Source organism: Polypterus senegalus, chromosome 14 (assembly GCF_016835505.1).
Source record: "Polypterus senegalus isolate Bchr_013 chromosome 14, ASM1683550v1, whole genome shotgun sequence".
NCBI lineage: Eukaryota > Metazoa > Chordata > Cladistia > Polypteriformes > Polypteridae > Polypterus > Polypterus senegalus.
The window spans coordinates 3,994,899-4,018,601 of NC_053167.1; the positions used below are offsets into that span (position 1 = coordinate 3,994,899).

The following is a 23,703-nucleotide window of genomic DNA, read 5'->3' on the forward strand; positions in this document are numbered from 1 at the left end:
TTTTATCTGCTAATACTAAAACTTGAAAACACACTGCATACCCATATACTTCTAAAAAAGTCTGACTAAGCATTTCAGTGTGGATGTATGAAAACACAGAGTTTTGAAAACTTTTTAATAATGTTCTGATTTGTTTGTGCCTATTACGTTGCTCTTCCGAAATGGGATCCTGCTCATTAAAACATTTCATTATCCGATTGGTCATCCCTCATTGAAGAATGCCAAACTCCAACATAGCAGATATAGAAGAGTTGTTTTCATAGTGTTTATTGTATTGCTTACCTGTAGGCATATTAAATTGCATTTTGTACAGTCTGAATTCAAGATACATACACACAAGGCAAATAATTTACCATTTGCTAAAGTTTTGCAGTAAATCCTATGGTCAGAGTAGTGATCATCTGCTACAAGAATTTTTCTCAAGATGTGTTCATGCCCTGTGTAGGTGAATATCTAACTCATGTTAATTTTTCGGTCGATTAAGAGTTGGCTGAGAAATTTTATTCATAAACGACGTAAAAATGCTATTGTGGACAGATTGTTTTCATTTAATGTATTAGATGGACATAGCCTTTGATTAGGACAACCTAACAATAAAGAGAAACTTGCTGTATTTACTACATATTGATCAAATGGATAAAGGTCTTATTACTGACTAATAGAAGGACTAGTTCTTCTCAAATATGTCTGTGTTATACTCCAGAGTATACCAGACTATAACCAGTATAAATAAACCTGCAGGGACAAAAACAGGTTTGACTAGGGCTGGGTTGGTACAAGTCTTCAAGTACGTAAGTCAATCATAAACAAAACTGTTCAAACAGCATGATGCCTGAACCAAGGGAGATGGCTCTATATTATGACGCGCCATTGGTCCAAGGGTTACATCAAGAAAGCACAAGACTGACATCAATTCAGTCTAACAGAGAAGCCCAGAAGTCTCTATCAGGTTATCATCCAGTGACCATGTCACATCAAAGACCAAGTAGCTTACTAAGATAATGATCCTCCTTGTTATCTACGTATATTGGATACCAAAACTCCTCACAAAACAAACTGCTACTCATCCAGGTTGCACTGTTATTACTTTGTCACACTCATTTTACGTTAATTCTATTTTAAGCATATGGAGAAACTTTAATTTAATATAGAATGCATGTGTAACAGAAGATTGCTTAAGGATTCTATTTTGTAACCTGAAGTAATAGATATAAAAGAAAGGGAACAAGTGGAGCTATAGTTTGCAGTTGTATCTATGTGATAGTTTGCCTACAGCAAACTTACAAAGGCTATAGTTAAGAATTTGTGACACTCTGTTCAGATCTATCTAATAGAGTATGAAAGTAAAAATAGGGTCATCCCAGGATTCTTCCATGATATAAACCACTATATATCAGGATTTAACACTTCATGGTGGCACTGTGTGGTTTCAGAAACTGCCCTGTGCAATACTTACTTTTCATTGTCCCTGCTTCTTCATCCTCGTCAACGCCATCTTCATTGTTGATAACCATAGTGCCCATTAAAGAATCCAAGCCACTGTCCCGTTCCACCATAGTTAGTGAACCCTCACTAAGGGTGCTGGCAGCACGTATTGTACCAGAATCTCCAGTTCCTGCTCTCAATATGGTACCAGAATCAGTCTCATCCTCATCCTAAAATTAAAGAGAAAGTGAGCAATTTAAAACAAATTGCATCCACAGAATTCATTATGTGTGAATTTATTGTGATGCATGACATGGCTGATGCTCTCCACAATGCACCAAATGGATCTGTGCTTTGAAATTTTACATTTAATGGAGAATTGAAGACCTATGAGTGAAATTTGTCAGAAAAAAAGACTAAATGAATGAAATTTGTGTAATTCATTAATCCATTCTTTTTTATACCGTCTTATCTAGTTCCTGGTTGCAGGAGGCCATAACCAGTTGTGGTTGATTATCTGTATAATATGTGCTTGTGCCAAGTGTCTCAGGGTCTTCCTTAAAATAAAAGGCTCTGCTGTTCTGCACTACAAAAAAAAAATAATCAAGAATGCAAAGACTAATCTATTCTTGCATAGGAATTATAAACTATAGTTAAACTTAGTTGTATCTGGTACTGGCCAAACTTGAAAATAGCCATTTGTTTTGTATAATTATGAGATTGTTACAAAATACGGTAATGACTACAGCTCGTTGGGATTTATTTGCATATTCAATGTATACTATGGCTAGAAAAATGATAAGTGGAATGGCTAGATTAGATCTGGTGTATTATTAATAATTATTTTTTGGTAAATAATGGTAACTGTTTCTCCAGCCAAAAGGTAAAGCTTGCTTGCTTTCTTCTACACTATCTATGCACTACAGGGGAGAAGTCGGAAACCAACTCAGGATTTCCAACATAGGACAAGCTCACATATACAACAGTTAATCATACTGGGCCAATTCACTCAGTAGGAAATATTTATATTTATATCTTTAATACATAACTTTGTAAATAAACAATTGCATATTCCAAGTAAAAGCATATTCCTGTAGCAAGCTGCAAGACAAGTTGACTTACTAGTGTACACTAGTGTGGATCAGTGAACTTTTTCAAAGTGTTTTTCATACTGATTTTGTAGGGTTCACCAGTAACCTTGTATGATTAATTTTTCCATGAAAGTTAGCCATTCAGCCAGCTTAGTCTTTTTTTCCCCCAGTACTCCATGATGCCTTGTGAGTCCAGCATAACATCACAGAGCTATTGAAGCCAAGCTGGATGGGGATGTCACTAGCTTATTTGTGCTACCTGGCTGATTTGTATCTCAGAATTTTCATGCATGAATACTCTAAGCATACTCCACCTCACCCTTTACAGCACTGCTCAGTCTTAGAGCATCCACAAATAACTTAAGGTACATACAAGCATTTGTGATGTTACTACTCAGTCAGTGTTCCAAACAGATTTACAACCCACATGCATTAAAAAAAACAAACATATTCTTCTAATTATGAAATTATTTTAGGCATTGATCTTGAAAGTTGCAACCCTCCACATTATCCTTATTTAAGAATATTTATGATAATTAAGACTTGTATATACAAGTAAAGATCTACACACACATGCATGAACATACAATCATACATATTAAGGCTTCATCCAAATGGAAGTTAATGGTATTAAGCAAAACAATTCTAAACAGAAAGTAACAGAGCTCAAATTCTGTCTGCACAACTTTATATTCTTTTAGCTCTTGCATTTTGTGAATACTTTCTTAGTCTAAATGTTGATATACAAGCTGCTCCAGATATACAGTTTTCACTTTTTTAATTTTAAGAAAACATGGAATAAATAATGTATGGACAAAAATTTGTGCCCCATGATTCTAAAAAATTAGTAAATAAACTTCAAAAACTATACCGTGTCATCGTCATCTTGATCCAGCTCCCTCTGCTTTTCTTCTTGTCGTTTGTTTTTGATTTCCATGGCCTCGTTGATCAAAGCACGGAGGATTGAATTGGGTTTGGCATTTTTTATAAATGGATGCTACCAAAAACAAATCAAAAGACTTTAAAATTATTAACCAAATATATTTACCATTCATTGTGATTTGCCCTTATAATTAGGCAAAAAAATAGTGAGGCTTAAAAGGATGCTTCATTGTTAATAGTTTTATTGATCATGTCATTATAATTCTAAAATTTTGCTTTGCATATTTTTTTTTTTTACCGGCCTCTCACCTGCAATAGCTGGGTAGCTGTTGCTCGCTCTTCAGGCCTCTTAACTAGGCACTGCTTGACAAATTCCCTAAAATTTTCAGACCAGTCCTCTGAATTCTTGAATGTTGGAGGAGGATTTGTAGGGATCATGAAAATTGCCTGAATTAGAAAATGTAAAAAAGAATGCAGAGACACAGTACATAAACCTTTGATAGTAGGTAGGTGCCTATTATATGTATAGAATTAAATTAACATAAACTAAATCATGCAGCAGGCTGTGCCTCTACATTGAAGAAATCAAAAAAGAAACAAGTCATCTGTAAAAAAAAAAAAAAAAATTATATAAGGACAGGAAATGGCATCTTATTAGGAAGGAGGAGAAAAAATCCCGATAAAAACAGCAGTCAAAGGTTGAAGTGGTATTTTCCCTTCTCATTGGACCACAAATTGAGACATAACATAAAATAAGACATTATTTTACATGAGCCATAAGCTCTGTAGTTAACCATATCAACAGAAACATGCCTACATCTTTTATTAGTAATGTGCAAAGCCTTCTTTGAGAAGTGTATGGTAATTAATGAATAGATCAATTTAACCCAATTTTTCTGATGTTTGGCAATGATAAACAATACTGGAAAATATTTCAAATTGTGGTTCTCCTTTTCAAGTTTTATTATTTTCTAAACTTAAATCGTAGTTTCTTAAAAACTAGCATCACCATTGACCAACAAAACTCTCCCCACAGAATTTTCTTTTCCTTGAAGGAGCACAAGGTAATTAAATATTGTCCTTTGGAAGGCATACAAATTGGAATGGCATGAATATCTTAAAAATAAGACATCTAGTATGTCGTGATACACGAATGGAAGGGCAAATTTTTATCTTTAAAGCAACCATAATTCTAATAGAGACTGAAAATGCTTAGCTTTCATGCAAGTATCTTTGAATTTCTTCAAGTTTACTACACCAAAAATGTGTGGGGCACTCTGCTACATCTCCAAAATATATGTATAATAATTCAGAATTTCTGAAGATTTTGTAAGTTAAGGACACACGCCAAAGCTAAATCAGAAAAACTTTAGAATATTGTTTCTTACAAGTTTTCCTAAGGTGAAATGTCAAGAGAACCTTCCCCAAAAGGATTTTATATCCTTTGAAAAGAAGGAGGCATCACAAGAGAAAAAATTTCATTATCAGAGGTATCACAGATGCCTTTATCTCCACTTTCAGAATCCCAAATCTCCATTTTTCCATTCATGGTTCCTTCCATGTTGAGCCATGAATTCTCAGCTGCCTTACTCCCTAACTGCACATTCACGCTGTTGTCTCCACATAATATCGCTCACTTGGGGTTAGACGTAACACCATCTGCCTCACTTTCTCCAACTCCATGAGATAAAACATACCAAGGTCTTTAAGGAGACTCACCAGATTCCATGCAACCAGGCCAATCGATTTGAGCAGAGGCGACATACAGGTTAGGGATGTCTATCAGCAGCCCCTCTTCCTGCTCTACACCGACCAGCTGCTAACTCAAATGACCCTGCTACATTGCATTTCTTTAAGCCAGCTTTTCTGCTGTTTAAAATCTGCATTTTAGTCTCTGAAGATATTACAATATGTTGATACAATGAAAAAATGGGCAAATTATATTTACTAGTGTATAAAAATATTAATATCCACAGTTTGCATCAAATACTTTTAAGCGCTTGCATATAATAAATTTACATTCTATAAAGTACTTATGATATCAACGACAAATGATGATTATTCCATATAGGAAGGCTGCAAAATGACTTCCATGGCCCTCTAGTGGACAGGTATCTAATGCACTATAGTGTTGTTTTACAATGAATTTGCTGTAAAGGAGCTTGTTTCTCAGAGGACCTTCTTAACTGAGGTATTAATGCATAGCCAAAAACCTTGATGTCTGCATTGCCTAGCCAAGTGACACGTTGATGAGGTCTGCAAATTGGAAAATGTATATCTAAGCAAGTTTTTTTTTCCAAAAATGAAGAAAACACATTATTATTCATTATTCTTCACATAATACTTTATTTAAACATTTAAATGGTTTTCAATATAAAAGAAAAACTGTAAATTGCTGTCTTTGGTTGTGATGAACTACTGTTAATAAGCAGCTACTTTGTAAAATAATGCTACTTTTCTGTAAATAAAACTATTCGATATCTCTTAAAGCCACCATTCATCCTAATTTAGATAGATAGATAGATAGATAGATAGATAGATAGATAGATAGATAGATAGATAGATACTTTACAAGTAGGGCAAAGCATCACTGTAAGTATACAATGTATTTTTCCAGTAGTTTCATTCAAATAACTTTTAAAATATAATACTTAAAATGACCAAAGGCAATTTACCACATGTGTACATTCAAAATATAATGAAGATGAATGCAAGTTTGAATTATTTAATTAAAAAAAAACCAAAAAAAAATTATCTAGGATATTCTAGAATTACATTTTACTTAATAAAGTAAATGTAACTTTTTGATAATTGTAGAAAATGATGCATTTACGCCACTCAGTAAAGTGTTCTTGGATGCATGGTATACTTACACGCATTGGATGAATGTCCGCATATGGTGGCTTCCCTTCCGCCATTTCAATAGCTGTTATCCCCAAGGACCAGATGTCAGCTACACAGTTGTAGCCAATCTCCTGTATGACTTCTGGTGCCATCCAGAATGGTGTTCCAATGACTGTATTGCGCTTGGCCATGGTGTCCTGCATCACAAAGTAATTAATAACTTAGCTTCTAAAAGCAATACTTACTTATAAAGGATAGTAATATGAAATGATAGTGATAAAACACCAATTACCAAATTATATATTTCAGTAGTACTGAACATTTCAAACTGTACTGTTCCTGAACATTTTCATCAAGTTTTATCATATCACCAATATAAAACACAAATAGCACTGAATGAACCAAATGAATATGCACTATAATGTAAATAAACAATGAAAACATAAAATAAATGCATATCCATTGTTTTGTAGACATTTTAGTTAATAATGGGGTAAAAGTAACATTACAAAAGCACAACACTATTAAATAGAAACAGCACAACAGGCAACCCTACGAACAGCTGAAAAGCTACTGCAGCACACTCTAAATTCCTTCACATTTTAAAAAGTTTCACTGGCACAAGATGTGAAATTATTTTGTGTGCAGTTTTGAAAGAGCAAGTTTTCAATTTGGATAGTGATTTTTGGGTAAAAAATTTCAAAAGGTGTAAAAGAAAATTTCTGGATAGACAGATTATGAATGATAATAAATATCTATCTATATTAAAGATACAGAAGCAATGAAGATAAAAGATACAGATTTAGTCTATAGAAATTAATATTGGAATGATTAGAGATGTCTGTATTCATAATGTATGTGCATCCCTTGAACTACTATGCTGGAAATACAATTTTCCACCAGTGACACACTTTTGTTTTTATATAAAATCCTGAAACTGTCAATAGCATTCCACCCATCTTCCTTCATCTGCTTTAGCTACCTACACTTGAAGAACCACCAGATGGGACAACAGTGGGCTATGAAGAATTTGCTGCAATATGCTATACCACACTACTTTCACAAATATTTAGTTTGCTCAACTGGATTAATCCCAAATCACTTTCTGTAACTCAGAGGTGAAAGTGATGTTTTACATTATCTAGTATTGAAAAAATATCAATTTGTCTTTGTAAAATTCTGTTCAAAAGTTTTTTTCAGAATTTGGCCAACATTCATATAATTCTAAAGCACGTGCACCAGCCTGTGCTGAAAATCTGAACTTCATTTTCCGTTTTATTGTATATGAAAACCACCATAGAAGGGTCTCACTTGTCATATAGCTTTCTAAGGTTGGTTTAGTGCTAATTTTAATGGATTGTCTATAGACCAACTTTCATTAGATATGTTCTTATTGCAATTTGTTCTTTGAATAGAAAAGCGTGCAAAGATTTCAGAGCCACACTGAAATTCTCATGATCCATGCCAAGGATGGCCAACTCTGATCCTGATGAGCCGCATTGGCTACAGGTTTTTGCTCTAACCCAGTTGCTTATTTAAATGCCAATCTTCACCAATAACAGATTTTATTTAATTTCATGGCTTGTTAATGTTTTAAGTCTACCATTTCAGTTCATTCTTAAATCATATTTTTTTTTATTTTTGTAATGATACATGCATCACCCAAGTGATTTGAAGCCTAAAACGGCTGAGTAATTTTCAGTTCTTCACTTTTTCTTCAGTTTCTTTCTTAGTACTTAATTAAACCAAATAGTGAATGATGAACACACAGGTGGAAATGGAGACAAGCCAGATCAGCTGGTTCCTTTGTCATTTGCATCTTATTGCTAGTAAGGAGCAGTTCAAAAGCTATAGTCCTTGTTTTACGACTAAAATAAGCAATTAAATGTTCAAAAATCTTATCAAGTGAGACAACTAAAATGAAGCAGAAAAATGTCACTTGAGCAATGAGTGCTTCATCAGCAATGAATGATTTCTAATGGATCAAATGGGTTGGAACAAAAACCTGAAGCCACAGCTGCCCTTCAAGACTGACGTTGCTCAACCCTCATTTAAAGGGTATGAGTCTTAAATTGCAAACAAATTAAATTAAGTTAATTAGTAGCAAATATTAGTCACTAATTAAGCAAATGGTTGGAATTAAAACCTGTAGCCACTGTGTCTCTCCAGGATCGAAGGTGGCCACCTCTGATGCATGCCAAAGAAAAATAAGCCAATTCCATTTTGTCCTACAAATTCTAGAAATACTTTCCCTGTATATATACAGTATCCTAGATAAATGCTTAGACTGTAAATATGGATATAATTTGTGGTCTCTGCTTATTTTAGTATCTTTGGATTATATATTTCTGCTACATAGAGATTTCTCTCTGGGAGAACAAAGTCTACATAAACCTGTATGCATATAGAATAACCTCATTAGACATGACTCGTAACGCATGCAAACAGACAGTAATGTTAGATTAGACTTTTTGTTGCTTGAATAAATTTTACATTTAAAAAGATCATTAATGCTGTTTTTGAACTTTTCATTAATTTTCCTTTTAAAAAAAATATTTTCTTACAAATACGTAACATGTAAAGTCCTCAGTTTAAATACTCATTTTAATAAAAAATAATCATAAATCACTGGGACCATAACTTGTATCTGTTAGTCTGCTACATAAAAATATTTATAAGATGGACTCTAATTTTGGTTTCTCTAAATATAACAAAACACTGCTCCTTACCGTTAGCTGGCCAGCCACTCCAAAGTCAGCTAGCTTTGCCTGACCCTCTGAATTAAGAAGTATGTTGCCTGCTTTGATGTCTCTGTGGATTTTCCTCATAAAGTGCAGGTACTCTAGTCCTTTCAATGTTGACTGTAACACTGTAGCAATTTCTTCTTCATTCAGCTGAAAATAGTCAAACAATTAGAATACTCCAATAAAATATTCTGCTCTTCTTAAACAACTCCAATAGTATGCTGTCTTTTGCAATATCCAGCTATCTAACTTAAAAACTCAATTTTACACTACAGGTTAACCCTTCGAAAACTTATGGATTTGTTTTTCACTCTTACACAAATATGTTGCTTTGTTCATTGTTGTTAAATATTTTGATGATAATTAATAAGGAGAAAACATATAATGAACAATCCCTCTTAAAACAGCCAGCTGATAAGATTTAAGAGCACACAAAAATGTATATTATGTATGTTTGTTTTTTTGAATCTGTAAATTTACCATCAAATAGAAGATTTAAATGCGTACATTTGTGTATTACGAATGATTTTCCTCTAAATTTAACTTTCAGCTACACAGTTCCTAGCCTATATGCAAATCAGCACATCTATTACAAGAAATCTACTCAACTTTCCACATCTTGTACCTATAGTATATCAAACTCAGGGGCCATACTGGACATACAAAAATATTTAAAAAAAATCTTCTCATCAACCTTCCTAGGGAACAGTGGAAAAGGAGCTTTCAATTGGCAGAACAGGAATTGAATTTAGTCATATTTATAATACACTCTGTTTCATATGTGCCGAGCATTTCATACATAATTCAACTAAAGTTCTGTCATCGATCATATTTGCTTTGTTTAAAATTGTCAAAGATATACTCAGAGTAAGACCCTACCAGTGAGCATTGCCATTTAGCTCCAGCATCACAAGGCCATGTGTTCTGGGAATGCTCTAAATTAACATAATTTTGGACAAAAACCTTTACATACTTCTTAAATAACCTTGGCGTCACAATCGCTCCAAATCCAGTAACAGTGATATTTGGTATACTGGTTGGAATCATACATATACTGGAGAAATCCATTGTAATAGCCAGGGATTGGTGGTATGGCCAAAGATGTAAGTTTTAAAATAATTAAAAATGATCACCGTTATGGCACATCACAATATAAGCTCTATGCATATACTTTTCAGACCGAATACAATTTAGGTGCTTCTGTTGGTCCAGCTTTATAGATTAACATAGTGTAGTTCTCCTGTTAGATTTTGTTTTGTAAGGATCACTTTAGTTGATTTAAGTAGTAATCTACTCTCTATATACAAAATCCTAAGCCTAAAAGTGCCACAATTTTGTGCAATGATTTTATGTGACTTTTTATGTCATGTTTTTTGTCATGCTTTAAATCAGGCTTATTTTAAAACCTACACATATATGTTTGGTATCATTCTTTTCAGAATTTATTGAACTTTAATGTGAAGTTGTTAGATTTTCAGATTCTTATTCCATTTTTAAATTATAAACTAAAAAAATATCAAGATCTCACGTCCAAGTGATATGAGACTTTGTGCCAAAAGATTTAACTAGGGCCGGAAATAAAAGACAAAGAGTAGGACAGCTGCTGTACAGGCTTTTAAATGTTCGAAGCACCGCGCGAGATGCAGATTACACAGCACAGCAGCAATCCAGCAGCTGATCGAGCAAAGAGGAGGTTTTAAAAAAAAAACAAAAAAAACCCTGTACTTGTTTCCCACTGTATCACCATTTAAGAGGGGGTTTCGGATGAGTGACCTCATCTCCTCGGGGTGTGTTCAGCCCCACTCTTCACAACACGAGCTGCAGAGACACAAAGTGGCTAGCACATAGTGCAGGGCGGGGGGTTTGGTGAGAGAAACGAGCAGGGGGGAACCCCCTAGTAATAATAATAATACAACCACATTTTATTTATATAGCCCATTTCCCCATTTTCAAATTGCTTCATAGAATTTCAGAATGAAAAACACTGGATTCAAAATTATATTTGTATAAAAGACCAAATAAATGCAGGAAACAAAAGCTTTAAATCAGAACAACATACAATAAAAAACTGCAAATACTACAAGAAATCCAGAACAAATAAAAGAATTTGTGAAACAAATGCAAATCATTCTGTACATCTGGACAGAGAGGTAAGCTGAAAGAAATGGTCAGAATGTCATTGTCAGGGTCACTTAAATCTCTTTCTGAAAAAAATGTGTTTTAAGTTGTTTTTTAAAATAATAACTTGAGTCAACTGATCTAATTCATATTAAAAAAGGACCAGGAGACCAAAGTTGCCGCAGACTCCAATAATAGTATGTATAAAATGCTGAAAGACACTGCAATATTACCCAAACGCAATTAAAATGCCTGCTTTCGATGAAAACAGGTTACTTACCGTTTTGTTTCTAAGCCTGATTAGGTCAGATACAGATCCAGCACCACAGTATTCCATTACAATCCACAAATCTGTGTTCTTGAAATAGCTTCCATAGTAACGTACAACATGTGGACTGTAAGGAACAAAACAATAATTAAAATGAATTGTTGGGAACAATCACACACATCATTATATGGGTAAGAACCCCATCATTTATAGTACAGAGAAAAAGAACATTTCTAAAAGAGTACTATGCCCAATTCTACATGCCATATATATTAACATTTAATTTGCTTAGCAGACACTTCTACCCAAAGCAACTTACAAAGAGGTTCAACATAATCGATTAACATCAGTCTGGCGACTGATGTGAAGTAAGTGTAACAGGACAAGTCTACAAAATTGACCATCACACCCCTCTCTGCGATTCTTTCTTTCCCCGTTCCTTTGTCCACTCATTTTCTTCTCCTCCTAGACCTTTATTCTCTTTCCTCATTTTCCCTTTCTGTTTCCCAGCAGAGGCTTTTAGTGATTTCAACAATTAAAGCTAAATTGCTTTTAGCCTCTCACTGGAAATCTAAATCTTTATTTAACAATCATTCCCTTTTTGAACTTTCTGCATTCTAGATCAACAACTCTTCTGGCTCTACTATCCACAACTGGCTTCATGCTGTTCAGTTAGTAAAGAGCTGGTGTGGAGTTGCTTCACGAGGCAGTTTCTCCTTTCCACCTTTCCTTGTTTTCATTTCTTTTTATTGCTTACTTCGACTTGTGCTCCTGTTTGGTGTGTGTGCCAGTTTACCCATCAATTCTCTCCCCCTTTATTGTTTCTGGTTAAATAGTCATCACAGACAGGGTGAGTGCTGGTGGGGGAGCAGATATTAGTGTTGGTATTATATTACTGTATTCTTTTTTCACTTTATCAATTACAAGCAATTTTATCAATTGAAAAAAAAAAAGATTAAGCAGTCTGTTCTGTTGAGTGTCAATTTAGTTATTGAAGAAAATCACCACTATTTGTAATACTGGTTCAGGTTAAAACACAAAATACACATCATTCAACACAAAATGCAGTTTCAATGCAATTTATGTAATCATACCTGTTACACTGCTGCATTATTGAGATTTCTTTTATTATTTCTTGTAAGTCAGACTCAACAGGAACCTGTTTTATTGCTACAATCTCTCCAGTTTCTTTGTAATTAGCTTTAAACACACTGCCATAGGACCTGTAGAAAACAAGACGAACGATTTACTATAAAAATTATTTTAACATAAGAAGCAACCTATAAAATCTTTCAGACTATCAGAAAGAAATAGGAGAAAGAAAAAGGGGAGAAAAAAATCTATAAAGTAAATAAATGGAGTAAAATTACATTTCAAAGCTTTGATGGGTAAAAGGGATATGAAAAAAGGCTATACAGAACAAATACTTCATTGCTGACCGAGTTTTCCTGGTGATAGCTTAAATGGTATCATGCTAAGCAGCACAGGCCAGAACATTGCATCTTCCTCAACAGTCTAGACACGACTATACTGCTCAGGATCTCGTTTGGAAACCCCCCAGGCAGAGACGCGTTCCAGTCCTTCCCTCCAGAAATGACCATTTATCAGCTGCAGCCAGGTGTTACATGGGAGTCCCCCTGGCCTGGTCCAGTCACTCAGGTCCTCAACAATGACGATCTTGCGAACCAGATCACCCTTGAGGAATCCTGCCATATGGTCATAATATTCTAACTAATGCTCCCTCACAATGCAGGTAATGTGACTCATTCAAGACTCCATGAGAAACAGCTTGTTCGACATAAGTCAAACATGCGGTACTCAAGGATTCTCCAAAGAGAGACACACTACCGAAGGAGTCTAGTCTTCATCTCAGGTCACTGGATAGCATCCATGTCTCGCAACCATATAGCAAAACAGGAAGAACCAGGACTCTAAAGACTTGGGCCTTGATCCTTTTGCAGAGTGCCACACACCCCTTTCCAGCAACCTCATGACCCCCCAATGCTCTCCCAATCCGTCTACCGACTTCATAGGCAGGGTCACCTGAAACATGAATGATGCTGCTGAGGTAAGTAAACCTCTTGACAAAGTTGATTTTCCCTCCGCAGACAGACATAACGTTGATGACTGTGCCCAAGAGGTCATCAAAGGCCTGGATGTTGGTTTTTAACCAAGGCACTTGCAAGTCCAAACATACATACTCATCACTCAGTCTCTCGAAAGCCCCGATCAAAGCCTCCATTGACTCCGTAAAGATGGCAGTATTATCAGCAAAATTAAGATCAGTGAATGTCTCTTCACCAACGGATGACCCAAAGTCACTGGACCCCACGATCCTGCTCAACACCCAATCCATGCAAGCACTGAACAGAGCAGGAACATACCCCTGAAGAAACTCAGAATTAACTGGGAAACACACAAAGGTTCTGCCTCCTCCCTGAACAGGACTCATAGTACCAGTGTATAGGCTGGCCATGATATTCAACAACTTTGGGGGGATCATGTGAAGTTTCAGGAGGACTGAGTTAACACTTTACGAAAATTGACGAAGGCTGCATAGAAACTCTGCTGATATTCCTGTTTGCGCTTGATGAGAGCCCTATGCAGATTTTTCTTTTGGCGTTAGCAGGGTAATGAAGTGAACAGAAAATTTTGTTGCACTGAGCATTTCAATAATGTGTCAGTCACATTCTAATGGCTGCATCTCTTTTTTTTTTTTTTTTTTAAACCCAGATATTAAAACCAGTAACAAAAAAGGGATCATTTGATTTTTGCGTGACGGTCTCTGTAATGTATGCTTCAATTCAGCACACAACTCCAAGTGGATGGCTCTAGGAAGTCTAAATTATTTTATAAACCAGTTTATAAGCAAGTCATCATCACAAATACTGTTAATGATATTTAAAATTATAGAAAACATTGCGATTTTGTCTATATATTTCAATTGTGGCAAAATCAGCCATGTCTTATTTTAACAAATTAGAAAGTGTACAGAGTGTAACGTTTGGGTACAACTTAGTTAACTGAATTAAAAGATGGATCATTTTCTGTTATTTATCTGCTTCATCAAAGAGGCAGATGACACATTTTGTTTTTTAATTATTTTGCAACAAGGGTATGTGTAACATGTCATGGAGATTTACTCAGACAGCCACAACCCGTTTGTACAGATAGGCATAAGCCACAGCCTCACACTACTGTTTCAATTGCTCATGTGGATGTGTTTTGCCAACAGGAGTATCTAATAACTGTGTAAAAGTTGAAAATACTGCATACAACATACAAAAGTTAAAATAATCTCTGTAGATTTTCAGCTAAATCAGAAAGTAACTTATAATTGAAAATTATCTCTATCTCTATCCGTTTTAAGCATCAGCAACATGCAAGAGATAGTTGCTTTAGGCAGGACAGACTATAGTAATACATCAAAGATATTCAAAAAGTGTTTGTTAAGCCTTAATGGTTACTGGTGGGGGTGATGGGGAGTGGCTAAAAGCATGAGCAGGTGTGCATAGTTTTGAGTTGGTTTGAGGTGAGGTTTACAAAGGAACTTGAAGTGGCATGTGGTGTGTGTGTACAATTATATGAATCCAACTAGCAAAATACCCGCGCTTCGCAGTGGCGAAGTACTGCCTTAAAATTTTCATTAAGAAGAAAATTAAACATTTTTAAAACTAAAGGAAAATACAGTGATCCCTCGCTATATCGTGCTTCGACATTCGCGGCTTCACTCCATCGCGGATATTAAATGTAAGCATACCTAAATATATATCACAGATTTTTTGCTTGTTCACGGATGTCTGCGAACAATGTGTCTTAATTTATGGTACATGCTTCCTCAGTTTGTTTGCTCAGTTGATTTCATACAAGGGACACTATTGGCGGATGGCTTAGAAGCTACCCAATCACAGCATGTATTACATATTAAATAAAACTCCTCAAAGATATACGATATGCTTCCCGCGTGGTGCTTGATTGTTTGCTTTTTTTCTGTCTCTCTCACTCTCTCTGCCTGACGGAGGGGATATGAGCAGAGGGGCTGTTTGCCTAGAGGATCCGGACGCTCCTCCACAAAATGTCGCTTTATCACAGTGCTTCGGCATACTTAAAAGCACAAAAGCACGTATTGATTTTTTGATTGTATGCTTTACTCTCGCGGCCTCTCTCTCGCTCTCTCTCTCTCTGACATTCTCTGCTTATGACATGCATTCTTTGAAGAGGAATATATGTTTGCATTCTTTTAATTGCGAGAAATAACTGTCATCTCTGTCTTGTAATGGAGCACAGTTTAAACTTTTGACTAAAGGGTGTTATTTCATGTCTAGAGGGCTCTAATAATGTTAACAATGTGGGAGAGTTTATAAGGGTTTAAAATATATAAAAATAACCATATAAACATATGGTTTCTACTTCGCGGATTTTCATCTATCGGGGGGGGTTCTGGAACGCAACCCCCGCGATCGAGGAGGGATTACTGTATACCAATAATTATTTGCTAAGGATCTCTTTGTATGCCACGTTGTCAGTTCGGCCCTCCAGTTGTAATATGACCAAGCTGTGCGCTGAGCTTACTCTTGAGCATGCAACGTACAGTTGGCCATGTGAAAAGTAATCTTGTCTCAAATCTCACAGCTTGGATTGCTGCTGTCATAATCGGTTTGAGTTTCATGGTTTGTTTCAATTACGACAGTATTTGCAGGACTTGTGTTGAAGTGACATTTGGCATCTGTCAAGCGTTGTAAGCATACAACCGGTTTCATCGATAACTTCACATCCAGCTTTTGAGAGTTTAAACATTCATAAACATCAAAGTGTCCACTACTGAAATCGTCACCTGTGAATCTAAGATGTTTAAGAGGCATTGGAGGTTGTCGAAAGGTGTAAAATATTTGGCCATTTCGGTACACTTGAAAGCGACAACCGAACAATTCAGCGGCAGCCATCAACTCACATGCAGAACCATAGGTGAAGGGCTTAAGCATTTCACTCTTATAGTGCTCCTGTGTAGTATAAGTATCTCCTGTACTGTCATTAGTCCACACCTTGAACCTGTCCCAGTCATTCAATACATAAGACACAATGTTCCTCTGGATATCAAGAGTGAGCCTGATATGGCCGTGCAATAGGTAACACAGAGAATGGAAAAGGCAGGTGCCATCTCCGGGGATGGAAACCACTTGGTAAGTGACAGTTCTTTGATCGATGGTGATCACCTCGATAGACATGTTAATAGGGGTACGGTTGGAAAAGGAAATGGGTACCTGAACAATGTAAAGTAAGTCTAAAATGCCTACACAATAACTATAATCGTAATAAACGAACAATAAAACAGTGGAGAAGCCATGGATTAAATAAAAAGGCTGTAGTTATCAGCAGGGAGACGTGAATCCCGTGGTGAAGCAAGGAAGGGAATGTAGAGACCGGAGCGACGGACGACCTTATATTGGCAGGCAGCCAACAATGTGGGAAGCGTTGGGATGGGCGACCCAACGCCGCCTCACACGGTGACCGAGCTGCAGGCTATGGAAGTATATACTGTATGTACATAAGTAGGATTCAGTTAGTGTTCGGAACCCACGTACCAAATGTCTTAAAGATAGGCTCATAAGTAACAAAGACCATTGGAAAGTTCAATATGGCGCCCGACAGTGGCGTCATACCACTGAAAGAAGTACATATATCGGTTTCGGTTAGCGCAGGGAAGCCGCCTACCAAATTTTGTGAAGATGGGGCCATAAATAAAAAAGTTCAACATGGCGGACGTTGTCGACCATTATGCGTAGAATTTCTAAATGAAACCCACTTAATTTTTGTAAGTAAGCTGTAAGGAATGAGCCTGCCAAATTGCAGCCTTCTACCTACACAGGTAGTTGGAGAATTAGTGACGTTGGAAAGTTCAATGTGGCGGCTGACAGTGGTGTCATACCACCGAAGTAAGTACGTACATCAATTTCGGTTAGCGCAGGGAAGCCGCCTAGCAAATTTCGTGAAGATGGGGTCAGCTTTCTACCTACATGGGAAGTTGGAGAGTTAGTGACGTTGGAAAGTTCAATATGGCAGCCGACAGTGGCGTCATACCACCGTAATAAGTACGTACATTGGTTTCGGTTAGCGCAGGGAAGCCGCCTACGAAATTTCATGAAGATGGGGCCATAAAATAAGAAAGTTCAATATGTCGGACATTGTCGACCGTTATGCGTAGAATTTCGAAATGAAACCTGCTTAACTTTTGTAAGTAAGCTGTAAGGAATGAGCCTGCCAAATTTCAGCCTTCTACCTACACGGGAAGTTGGAGAATTAGTGATGAGTGTGTGAGTCAGTGAGGGCTTTGCCTTTTATTAGTATAGATTTATTTTTTTTGTGCACGCCACGTTTGCCTTTCTAGTGTAAGCAAAATTTGAGTACTGAATCTAAGCAAGGTTTTTTTATACATGAGGTCCCAGGTCTTCTTTTGGTGAGCTGTGCCTTGTATATCCCTTGTGAAAAGAATTCTAAAAGACATTGGAACTACATGCTCAAATCAACTTATCAGGCGCTTCTCAAGAAGAAGCAGCTGTACTCGGAGGCCATTCCATATTATTCAGCTCTTCACTTTAGGAGCAGTTATGAAGATTATACATTACTGAGTTCTTTATTACAAATTCATCAGTTACAAAAAAGTATCTTTTGTTTTAACTTAATGTAATGCAAATGAGATGTTAGGAGGAGTTTAAAGACTTAACCCTAAATCATGATTGATCATTTTCACTCTCACTAGTTAAGTGTTTTGATATACTGTAGCACAATACAATTTAGGTTCATAAGTATTTGGATAGTGACATAATTATTTTTATAATTTTTGCTCTGTACATCACCACAATGCATTTGAAATGAAGCAAACAACATGTGATATTCAGCTGTAATTTAAGGGGTTTAACCAAAATATTGTATGTGCAATTTATGAATTACATACAAATTTTCAGGGGCACAGAATTAATTGGACAAACAAAAATAAATATTCAGATTATTTTTAATATTTGGTTGAATGTACTAGATCAGTGGTCCTCAACCTTTTTGACACCAAGGACTGCTTTACTAGAAGCAAATTTGTCTACGGACTGGTTATATTGGGAGTGGCGGGGGCGAGGATTAGGGGCAGGTTCGTAGGACAGTTTTATACACAATTTACATTACATTTCTATTATTATTATTATTAAGTTATAATATCTTAACAGAAATTATACAGCCTACCATAAAGCAGAATCAGTAGGAGCCCTGAGCTTGTTTTCCTGCAACCAGACAACCCCATCTGGGGACGATGGAAGACAGTGACATGCGAAGTGTGTTGCTTAGGTTCAGTCTACTCTGTAATCTTGTTTTGGTTGCTGTCACTGCAGAAAACGCTGCCTCACAAAGACAGGATGTTGGAAATGGAAACAGCTTCAATAGATTTTTTCGCATTATTTTAATTTCTTCCTGTCTACAAGTTATGTTGACGAGAATTTTTCTCAACATTTCTTTGCGATAATAAACTTTCAGGGTACGAATGATGCCCAAACCCAATGGCTGAAGCACTGCTGTGCAATTGGGTGGGAGGAATTCAACGCAAACATTATCTAAATGCAGAAGCATGTTGTGAGCAGCACTATTATCAATCAAAAGCCGAATCATCCTTTTCTTCTTCTTCATATTGAGAGGTTTCTGAACTCTTTTGGGATCCCCCACCCAATGGGAACATCACGCTGAAGTGCGTCCTGAAGCACGATTGCAGCGTCTGTGTAAGATTGTCTGTTGCCGGGGCAGGGAAACAGCAGGCTCACAGCGTGTTGTTCTGTTGACAGAGGTCCCAAAAGAATTTAAAAACCTCACATTTTCTTGAATGAGTGCTGCATTAATAGGAATGTTTCTTGAATGAGCATCACTGAACCACATAAAAACTGCTTTTTCGGCATCTTCAAATGCAGCAGTTCGAATATGTTTGCAACCCGTGATTTTTTTTTTCTTTTTTTGCATGTAACAGAGAGATATGCATTGCATTTGTCATTCCAACAGATTGCACATCACAAACATTAACACTGTTATCGTTTTTTCGTGTCTGCCATTTCTATAGAAGGGTGACAAGGAGTTAAACTCCAATGGATGTTTTTCAAATGTTGACGAGCAATAAGCAAAACATATCACTGAAAACCACCGAAAACAAAAACAGCAAAATAACAGTACAAGGAAAGTTCGAAGAAAGATTTTTTTTTTTTACAATGTTTCTGTTTGGGGATGGTTGTGCACAACTGAGCTGCAACCACAGAAATAACTGCTCTGTGGATGATTCATTCAAGCATTTCAAGGTCACTTTGTTGTAATGAAAGTATCTGCTGAATGTACTTCGTAGTAACGAGATTTCTATAGACTCGTGTCAACTGTCGGGACCATAAAAATACTTTGTAGTAATACTCTCTCACCTCGGTCTCTCTTCTCTCTCTGCGCACTGCAAAGCCCCGCCCGCCTAGCGTTCTGAAAAATATCCTCAGTGAAGGGGGCAGCCTTTTTGTTGTAGCCCTTCACTGAGCGAGTCTCTGTTGCCGGCAGTTCTCTCACGGCCCGCGGACTGGCGGTTGAGGACCCCTGTACTAGATCATTTACTTTTCTACTTCTAATGTTTCTGCTGTCTGTCTAATGGGTTTGTTTTGTTTCCTCAGCCTAGTTTATGGCCTGATTTACCTGCACCGTGTTCCCTGGGCCTCATACTGAGAGTTCACAGCAACAGTTTCCAAATGAAAATTCGACACTTGGGGGGTTAACTTCAAACTTTTATCTACTTACCTGTTAATAAAATAATGAGGGGACTGTCCACATCTTGCCATGGAGCAACTTGTCAGACAATTGTCTGATTACTTTTGGTTACTTGATAAGGAGAAGGAGATATATAAAAGGTGCTAAAATTCTTAAACCATTTACTCAACTTGGATGTAAACACCATCATGTTAAAGCCGGTAGTTTATACTTTCAGACAACATTCATTATATAAGGTCAACTACAATATTTTTGGTAAAAAGCTAAAATAACAGCAACTTTATCAATGTCCAAAAACTTATAATTACTTTAACTCTATTACTCTAATGCTGTTCATTTATTTGTACTGCAAAACAAATTGTTGTCACCCTCTGCTTTTCTTGCCTGCTTGCTTTTAATTAGAAACATCTCTTAAAATGGTTATCAGAATGTTTATCTGCAGTTAAAGTCTACCATTCATTTACATATAAGCTTAAGACAGATTCAAATGAAATGAACATTTTTTTTAATTCAATTATGTTTTACTTGGCTTCACAACATGACACACTTTGAGAGGTTGATTTTAACAAAAATGAAGAGATGCATATAAAAACCCTGTGCAGAAGTACTGTTGTTCCTCTTCAATTAGCATAATTACTGTATATGCATGAAGTAAAACAATGACTGCAAGTATTTTTTATCAGGTTTAGTAAAACACATACACAGAGAATATTTAATTTAATTAAACCAAGCCTACACTCCACTGTACACTACCTGTGAGGCTCATTATAACTAACATAAGTTATAAATAAAACCTGAGAGATATGAGCCAGGTTTCACCTTACTGCAAAGAGACAAGATGATTTGTGCAACAGGAAAGCCACAATCAACCCTGAACTATGGCGGAAGAATGGCTGGCTGCAAAAAAATAAGATCTAAAAATAAAAATAGTGAAGTGCTCAACACAGCATAACTAGAGCTGCAGTTTGGGTGGGGCTTTTAATTAAGTGTTCTTGCAGACTATGTTAGGATTAAGCCGATGATTTTCTTGGCTATCATTATTATGAAAGCCTTTTGAATATTTGTGTGAATTATAAAAAATACCTGCTTGCTTTAACAATTAAGACAATAACAAAGGATGCTACTAGAAATCCATCATTTTAAAAGAATAAAACCAATTTAGATAAAAACTGCCAAAAATCTTATTTTGCTGCTGATATTTTTTCTACCTCCCAGTCACACAACTACAGTATCCAAAATAATGTTCATTATTTCTGCAATGGCAATACATTTTTCCAGGGTTGTGTCTTGCCTCATGCCTGCTCCTGCCTGAAGACCTGCAAATACCAACTAGCCTAAACAGTTTCAACAAATCAATAAATAAAAAGGCATAGAATACTAAGAATGCCTTATTATTACTTTCTCGCCCATTTCAAAATGGAAAAATCTAATTGGAATATGTGGTGCATATTCTCCAAAAATAATAAAAAGCTACCAAAATGAAAATAAAAACCTTAAATCATATTAAGTGGACTTCTAAACTGCTAACATGATTATGTGATTTTCAATATGGCACACCAAGGAGGGGTGCTGATCATTTTAGAGGCCTTGCGCTAAAGGTGTTTGGTCTTTTTTTGTTTTATAAAATCCTAAGCAAAAAGTAAACCATGGTGAGTAATTCAGCAGAAAAATAAAATATGAATTTGCCAATTTTTTTTTTGTTATTTTAAACAACTGGCAATTTTTTATGTCGAGGTGCTTCATATAATTACTTATTGGGCAATTTTTAATATATTACTTTCGTGATACATGTTGCTAGATTTTTTTCATGGTTATGGCAAGATATTTCCAGGAGTTTCACCTGTCCATATTTAAACTTTGTTTACTAGCTTTCAACTCACCGATCACGACTCTTTTTTGCTATTCCTTTCAACTTGTTTGCATTTCATAGCACCTGTGGTGGACGGCCGGGGCGCCTCCACGCTGGGAGGATTGGGGGGAGTCAGCCAATCCACAGCGTTACCTCCCCCAGAACGCTAGATGGCAGCCCCCGGGTTGCAGCATTGCCTAGGACTCCCGCAGGGCTTCATGGCAGTTGGAGTTTACTGCAGCCCTTTTGGGATCTGTGAGTGTCACCGGGGGTGCTGTAGCAGCTGCTGAGCCCTACAGAGCAGCTTTTCTGCCACACCCGGAAGTGCTGTTGGAAATAGGTCATCAAGCACCTGGAGCACTTACGGGTGCGTTATAAACTGAGCCAGCAGCCACCACTCCGATAGTCAGAGTCGGGAGGAGGGAGACAAAGCTTTCTGAGGAGGAGTGGAGGAGAATAAGAAAGAAGAAGAAGAGTATTGTGTTGAGGTGTGCTTGTGCTGAGAACATGTGGGGACGGGGAAGGCATTTCCCACAAGGAAAAAAGAAAATAAAATCACGTGTGCTTTGAACTTTTGCCTCTTGCTTGTGCCTCTTGTGTCTGTCACACACCACAAAAAAGAAGAACCATGATGTATATACCAAGTGTAGTAACATGCTTCACTTTTTGGTCTAATGCTTTCTAAAAAAAATAGATGCTTGACTTCAAACACTGGTCGTCTCACAGCTTGCTGCATCTACATTTCATCAAAGACAGCACATCTCTGCTGAGGAGTCATTCAGCAGTGTTTTTTTCTGCCGTCATTATGCCTTTTCCAGCTCTATGAGATATTGCTTCATTATCAAAAGGCAGATGTTCAAGCATAAGACAAACATACTGTTATCCACTCTGTGCTTCATTTTAATTTAAATTATTTGTGTTTTGTAATTTAAAGTATAATCATATTGATTAACTGTAACTAAGTTTAAATTTTTTCTGTAAAAATAAGTACTATGTTTCTAGAAAGACATTTTCAGTGCAAATTCTGACAGTACATAATAATTGTGTTAAACGTCTGAAAGAACGGAACCCGTTTGTACCTGAGGGCCAAATATATGACACTAACCTAGAAAAAAATAAAGCCACCAATCAGTCTGCCAAAAATAAAATGTAGAAGTGAATTTAGGAAATCATAGCTTTACATTTTATCTAAAAACTTCATAAAAATGTAATAAAACCTAAACCTTTTGGATCTTTACACTATCAATTTCTGAATCAGCTTTTAAATTTACTGGTTGGTCGGAGAAAATCAATGCAAATCTCTCTAGCATTGTCATCTTAAATATCTGTCTCAGGTTTCACAGTACATGGATGTACAATTAGTTTTATATGTGAATTAATTTTTTTTCAGCTCTAACATAAATCATACAGTAAATATATACTGTATCAAACTAATCTTCAGATACTGTCATTAATGTTTGACTGTGAATTTAAACTGTATGACACCTATTGAAATCTGCATGGAATTTTCTTGTTTAACATTATATTCCATTAAAAACGTGAATTCTTTTCATAATAAGTATATAACAAAAAAAAGGTAACTAATTTATACAGTTTTATAAAAAAAAAGTAAAAGTTGCAAGACTAGTCTAACATGTCTGAAAATGTCTCTTAAAAACATTTAACAAAAATTACTGTGTTTCTGACCTTTTAAAATAGATATGGCAATTGTTACAA

At 36.2% G+C, this 23,703-nt stretch overlaps 1 protein-coding gene across 1 annotated transcript in view; it reads right to left on the reverse strand.

Annotated features, from left to right (window-relative positions):
* LOC120514749 (serine/threonine-protein kinase 4-like) overlaps positions 1-23,703 on the reverse strand; it is an 82,293-nt gene that overhangs the window by 38,213 nt on the left and 20,377 nt on the right. Inside the window, exons 3-9 of the mRNA XM_039735276.1 lie at positions 12,467-12,595; positions 11,385-11,499; positions 8,972-9,136; positions 6,272-6,439; positions 3,708-3,845; positions 3,388-3,513; positions 1,457-1,655 (exon numbers count right to left, since the gene is read on the reverse strand). Coding sequence (XP_039591210.1) covers positions 1,457-1,655; positions 3,388-3,513; positions 3,708-3,845; positions 6,272-6,439; positions 8,972-9,136; positions 11,385-11,499; positions 12,467-12,595 — 1,040 coding nt within the window. The remainder of the gene's footprint in view (positions 1-1,456; positions 1,656-3,387; positions 3,514-3,707; positions 3,846-6,271; positions 6,440-8,971; positions 9,137-11,384; positions 11,500-12,466; positions 12,596-23,703) is intronic.